The sequence below is a fragment of the Leguminivora glycinivorella genome, chromosome 1, assembly GCF_023078275.1.
Source record: "Leguminivora glycinivorella isolate SPB_JAAS2020 chromosome 1, LegGlyc_1.1, whole genome shotgun sequence".
Lineage (NCBI taxonomy): Eukaryota > Metazoa > Arthropoda > Insecta > Lepidoptera > Tortricidae > Leguminivora > Leguminivora glycinivorella.
The window spans coordinates 30,853,557-30,860,092 of NC_062971.1; the positions used below are offsets into that span (position 1 = coordinate 30,853,557).

A 6,536-nucleotide genomic window follows, 5' to 3' on the forward strand; every position below is an offset into this window, starting at 1 on the left:
ATCGGACGCGTAAAAAGCGTTGCCACTGTTGCCAGTGTGGGACGGTTTTAAATACTTTACCTGTCTGCTAACTCTTTTGTTACACGTGGAAGAATCTAAATATATAAAATATTATTTGTATTTTGCAGTCGCTGAATGCCTGGGCAAGATATCGGAGCTAGAAATGGAAGTGTCGTCGAAAGAAGAGGCGAACGCACGTCTTCAGGCCGCGCACGTCAACGAGGTCACGGCGCTCGCCAACGACATCAAAGGCCTAAAAGAGACAATAGATTCCCTAAAGCGCGAAGTCGCCGAGAGCAGAGCTCGTCTCCACGCCCACAGCGAGATCGAGCGCACCCTGCGCGCGCAGCTGGAGGCGGCGCGGGCGGAGATCGAGCGCGCCGACTCGCTGCGCGCCGCCGCCGACTCGGCGCGCGCCGTCAGCAGCACGGCGTGCAACACCGTGTGCGACCGCGCCGACGCCGCCTGCGATCCCGTGTGCTGCGAGGTGGAGGAGTGCCAGCTCAGGCTGAGCGCCAATGAGGAGTTGAGCACTGACGCTAACGAGTTGGCTGCTGAGGTAAGTTTTTACGAGCTACATTTCGCTAAGTATAGACGAACTTTTTTGGAAAACTATACTTCAGATTAATTTCAGTGAAATTTTCCTGTCGATATTAATTGTAATTTTATTCCGAACGCAGTACCTTATGCTGTTTATTTCCTGCGGCATGTATGTTCCATTCCTATACATGATATGAAGCGCTTTAATAAGAACAATACTATTTTTTCTAGAAATCGGTTTGCAAGGTAAAACTTAGGCTGAGGTAATAAACGATCTTATCTTATTTCAGGTCCGTTCCCTCCGCGCCGTGATCGAGCTAAAGCAAGCCGAGATGGCGTCCCTCCGCGACGCGCGCACCGAGTTGAGCGCGGAACGCGAGCGGCGCGCCGCGGCCGAGCGAGAGGCGCGCGCGGCGCGCCACGCCGCCGAGGAGCTCAAGGAGCGCGCCGCCGCCAGGCAGCGCGAGGCCGACCGCCTCAGAGACGACAACAGGAGGCTCAGGGACGCCGCCGCGAGAGACAGGGACCAGGCCTCCAGGATTGCCGCGCTCAATGAGGAGCTTAGGTACAAGCTCAGGCAGAAGTCACAGGTGAGATTTTGAATCAATGATCTATCTGTATTATTTATCACTAGTAGTTAAATAAAAAAATGCTGGTGTCTTATCGTCCTATTTACAACCATACAATTTATGATCCCACATACGGGTGTGGGAAAAGGTACAGACCTAGGTCCAAAAGGTCAGAGAACGTAAAACTCAAAAAACGTAATTGATATTGCAATGACAGGTATAAGCGCCCATTGTCGTCACCACATTTAACCCATTTCTCCTAGTCGACTTCAACGACACCCACGAGAGGAAAGGAGGTGATGGTATTCTTGAACCCATCGCATAAGTGCACATAGGATCCTCGTCTTTCTTTATTAAGTATTTAACGACGTGTGTGTTTTAATTTTATTCGGACAATATTCCAGGTGGTGTCCCTTCTAGCGGGCGGCGGGTACATGGAGCGCGTGCGCGCGCGCACGTCGTCGGGGTCGTCGCTGCGCTCCGCGTCGCCGGAGTCGCCGCCGTCGCCCGCGTCGCCCGCGCCCGACGCGCCCGCGCTGCCCGCCGTCAAGGGCGTGGTCGAGAAGCACGACTCCGTCAGCTGGGTGCTGGAGATCGAGGAGACGCCCGAGGAGGTGGCTTCTAGGTAATTAGACTTTATTAAAAGGGTTTCTTTGACTGAGGTTACTTAAATATAGAGGTAAGAACGCTCGTCGCTGCCGCTCCACATCGCTAGAGTTGCGGCGCTGTAATAATCGATCACGATCTTTGTGAATCCAGAGACTGAAAGATCCATACGACGAAGCGATAACACAGTAGCCTACTAAACCGAAATCGCCCTTCCAGACTGGCGCGTCGCTCGTCGTTCCGCACGACGGGCTCGCCGCTGTCGTCGAGCGGCGTGAAGCGGCGCGGCGGCGGCGGCGGCTCCCCCGGGGCGGGCTCGCCCGCGCCCGCGTCGCCGGCGCCCGCCGCCTCCAAGCTGTTCCGCGCCGACCTCGACTTCCCGCCCCCGCCGCCGCCGCTCAAGGAGTCCGCCGGCGAGGCCATCTACATCTACGACGACGCGAGCTACTGAGCTCCCCGGCGCTCTCACGCCCTGAACGTTACTTGGCGTGCTATACGCCGATACGGATGTCGATACGCTCCGTGCGATGATAACCCCCGATACGTCCTGAACGTGCGCCGATACGGATACGGATTCGAGACTCCCTTGAAGACGTTTTAAGCTCGCGAAGTGGCCGCGCCGCTGCCGTTCAAAAATCATCGGCGGATCATCTATATGTTTATACTGAGCGCGCTAGTTTTTGTTATGTCCTGCAATATTTCAGATGAGCCGTTGCCGAGCTCTCGTGAATATGTGTTATACGGCACGATTCGTACTGAAAGTGTGAGTTATATTCACATCGGTAAAATATGAAGCCCCGCCGTCGTGATTCAAAAAATTGGTAAAATTAATCATTCGGGTGGTGATTGTGATGATTCATTAGTTTTTAAAGTGAAATGACTATTTACCCGATAAATACGAGCGTGAAATCATTTAACTCGTTGCTAAAAATCAAAGATATAAGGTTGTCGAAAAGGCTCCTGTTATTCTATACCTACAAGTTGACAGTTCCAACAAATAAAGAGCTGAATAAAGTATTAGAATGCGGCAACTGTCAGTAGGGAAAGTGATAATAAATGCTATTGAATTTTTATATATACACTGTTTAATAATCAGCTTGAATATACGACATATACTAATACGTATACAAAGCAAGCTCTTCAAATAAAATGATGCAAAAAAACGCAAACGCGATAATGTGAGGACAGTTTCAAGAATTTCTATGCATTTTGTACAGACGAAACACAGAACTTCAAGAATGTTGTGGCGTCACCAGCTATGGCAATTGTCAGAGCTAACGTAATAATGTGATGTCAAAAATGATAGTCACTATTTTACGGCAGAAAAATTACGACGTGCATTGCTGATAATTTGATAAATCAAAACACTGGAAAGTACTGACGTATGATAGTCGCATGCTTCAGACAGTATTACTCGGACTAAAAGCTCATGTACAGAGAATGTAAAGGCGATAGTCGACAGAAGTGTTTGCAAAGGAATGACGCTGGCACTGGACTCGTTATCATCTTGCCGGTATCGTTCGAGTCATAGTTTTATAACGAAAATGTGGGACCCGACCGGTATGTCTTTATAGTACCTACTTAATAACATAAGATTTCTGGTAGTTAGAAGATTGTTTGGAAATCTAACATATTTATTGTAATCGATACAGATTATTTTAGAGCCCGGTTTGCGTTGATATTGGTATTATATTTAGTGACGCGCCGGGCATAGTAATTACATTAATACGTGTGTAACTGCTTTCAAATTCTGGTCTTAAAAGTAAAATATTTGATTGGGCTTTGGAGGAGTGTTTTTGTACCTGTAAATTGCGTCGATTGATAAGATTGCACCTTGATCATTGCCGCAGAGTTCAAGATAGAACTCTCATAATAAAATAATAGTATACCTTGTATCGTTTCAACTGTCTCTCTAATTCTCTTTTTACTTCAAGCACGTGTACTTCTGCTTTCTGTCTCCGTTCTATCTCAATCTTCAATTATACTCCTATAGTTACTTCTCCTGCCGTCAGATTCTTGATACTTGATATTGGCGCAATGATTGTTTGTATTTATTTCCGTTAAGGTGTAAAAATGTTTATCCCGGGAGCTCCGGGCTGTTGTCGGCGCTGTAACATTTTGTATTGTTTTGTATTCATTACTTATATTTATAACTTGATTATAGTTTATCGTGGTTGTTGGCACTGTATTATTTTTATGTACAAATAACAATTTTAATGAGAAATTAACTTACTTAGATTTAAGGAAGTACTGTGTTGAACTGTAAGATTTATAATAGCTGCAGTAGTTACACTAGCATGTCAAGTTTATTCTTTCACACTGTCTATCTCAGTTTGACTTGTATAGTATGAAAGAGATGGATGGTGTTTTAAAAGGATTATTCTTGCCATGATAGCCACTTGATTCTGATATAGAGTAGTCAGACCGCCCCATACATGGCCCCCGGTCTGAAAACAAGATTCGTACCAAAGAGTCGTGTTTCTCTACTCTATGTAATGTTCCTTAATTTTGTAGTGTGTCCATTTTGCATGTGCATAAAGTCAGGTAATGTTAATTTTTATTTATTTTTAAGCTAATAAATAATACCATTCCAAATTAAACATTGTAAGAGTAATACATGATAAAGAATAAACTATGTCGAAATAAAGCTTGGTTTTATTAACATTTACGTGCATACATACAATCACGCCTATAACCTATAAAGAGGTAGGCAGAGCACATGAAACTATTCAGGTTTCAGTGACATTCTTGGCAAACAAGGTGTTGAAAGAAAACGAAATTGTGACATTACATTATAGAGAAAATAAATTTATGCCAAAATATTATTTTCACCACACCAACTAGTAAAGGCGTTCTTTGCTATTCGAAAACGGATAGCAAAATTGCATTTTATCCACAAGAGTGCAAAGTAATGTTCGTGTTGGTGTGGTGAAAAACCTTCGTGCCTGGAAACCCCCGCAACGCTTTCCACTTTTTGTTTCACTCGGTGGCAAAGTTTGTTTAACCTTCGTGCCTGAGTGTGTGTGTGGATTGAGTGAGCACCTTCCGAAACCATTTAGTAAAAGTTCTAAAACAATTGTAAAACGAATCTCGCAACGCTCAAGATTCCACTTTTTGAACCACTCGCTACGCTCGCGGTTCAATATTGGAACCTCAGTTTTTGAGAAAGTTAAAAATGTAAATATCTTACGCTCGCTCGGGTATCAATATTGGCACGTGCGGTTAAACAACTTTGCCCCGCTCCCACTTACAAATCCGGTACGCTCATCTGTTAGCGCGATTGTAAAACAAATAACTATTTATCAAAGAACTGTAGGTGTGATTCAATACTTGAAACTTTGCTGTAGGTATGTAGAAAAGGAAGAAAATTGTGGTCTAGAACAGAAACTACTACTTTGACATCCAAGCATATAAGAGATATAAACAAAGGGGTAGAGCACGTGAGATGAGACTATGTAAGTAGTAAAATAAGTTTCAGTGTCACTCTTGGCAATTAAGGGTTGAAATGAAAGAGAACGAAATTGTGACTACTTCGGCTTCGCCTCGGCTGTCAATTACAAGTGTGATCCGAGTAATCTACTATATCGTTGGCAAATACACAAGACACTCCGTATAGACAGATCTAAAGTTTAAGAAAAAAACGTACCTCAGTACCATACAGAAAAAGGTACGGTGGCCTAGATGGCATTACACCTTTCGGCTACGCTCAGCTAGATGGCGCTAATATTAATATTTTGACATTTTAACACATATCAAGTTAAGAATATGGGCCAAATTGTCAAAACTGAGGTTCGAAAGTTCTAAGCCTGTGTCAAGAGATGGCAGTCTATGCACTGTGATTACACATTTTACTTCGACAGTAACTCTCTATAATACTCGATCCTCTGTGATCGTTAGTAAGTAATCTACTACATATATTTACACTAACACTAACAGGGTACTCGTAGAAAATCTCTTTTCCGAAATGAGGAATAAATAGAAAGTGATGAATTGATTTTAAATTAAGCTTCTGAATTCACGAACCTCACGAGCTACAAATTTACCATAATTAATGTGTACATAGGTACAATTACAATAAATGATAATTGACCTTTTCCCTAATCATAAAAATCAAACTTTTTATATCAGCGTAATTTTCTTGGTCTGCAAAAATTAAACATCTGAAACAATAATTTGGCCCAACAATCAACTAATAAGCATATTTTCTCCGTCTTTTTGTAATACCAGGAAAAATCACGTCATGCATAATTTTACAAATTGTTTCCATCAGCAAGGGAATGGTTTCGACGCAATCTCGTTAATGTTTTATGGTAATTTTCAAGGTTTCAGGGTTTTAAGAAACACACCGAGGTTGATTATTTTAACGAAATGGGGCTTAGAAAAACAAATTATTCATTCCTCCGTTGGGCTAGGGTGTGGTTGGTACGCCAGTTTCTCGCCTGTGAGATAGACTATCCGTCTCTTTTTAATTAGTACGGTTAGAAACAGACGGATAGTCTATGACGCGGGCGAGATACTGTGAGTCACTCGTGTGCTAGGCCTACAGTCGTAATGTTTAGGAAGTGTCCTGAGAATTTTGTTCCTAGTTGCAAGAGGGCCTATGAAGCGGGTAGGTAAGTTACTTTACATGGTGTCTAATTAATTACACTATTAAATTCATTCAATCTTAAATACCTCTTTCATCGCGTAGATCATACATAATTGTTGTTACTTGTTTTACCGCTGCATTGCATTCATAATATTTTAGTACATATTACTTAGTAACAAAACGTATATCCTAGACGTCTTACAGTAACTTCGACCGGAGTAAACCTATACTTC

General features: G+C 43.2%; 1 protein-coding gene across 3 annotated transcripts in view; it reads left to right on the forward strand.

The window, feature by feature from the left end:
• LOC125231602 (myosin-2 heavy chain, non muscle) overlaps positions 1-4,362 on the forward strand; it is a 163,434-nt gene extending 159,072 nt beyond the window's left edge. For all 3 annotated transcript variants that reach the window (XM_048137095.1, XM_048137174.1, XM_048137251.1), the window contains 4 exons: positions 129-559; positions 831-1,130; positions 1,514-1,734; positions 1,935-4,362. In XM_048137095.1, the coding sequence (XP_047993052.1) occupies positions 129-559; positions 831-1,130; positions 1,514-1,734; positions 1,935-2,166 (1,184 nt within the window). In that variant the 3' untranslated portion in view covers positions 2,167-4,362. The remainder of the gene's footprint in view (positions 1-128; positions 560-830; positions 1,131-1,513; positions 1,735-1,934) is intronic.
• The last annotated feature ends 2,174 nt before the right edge of the window (positions 4,363-6,536 follow it).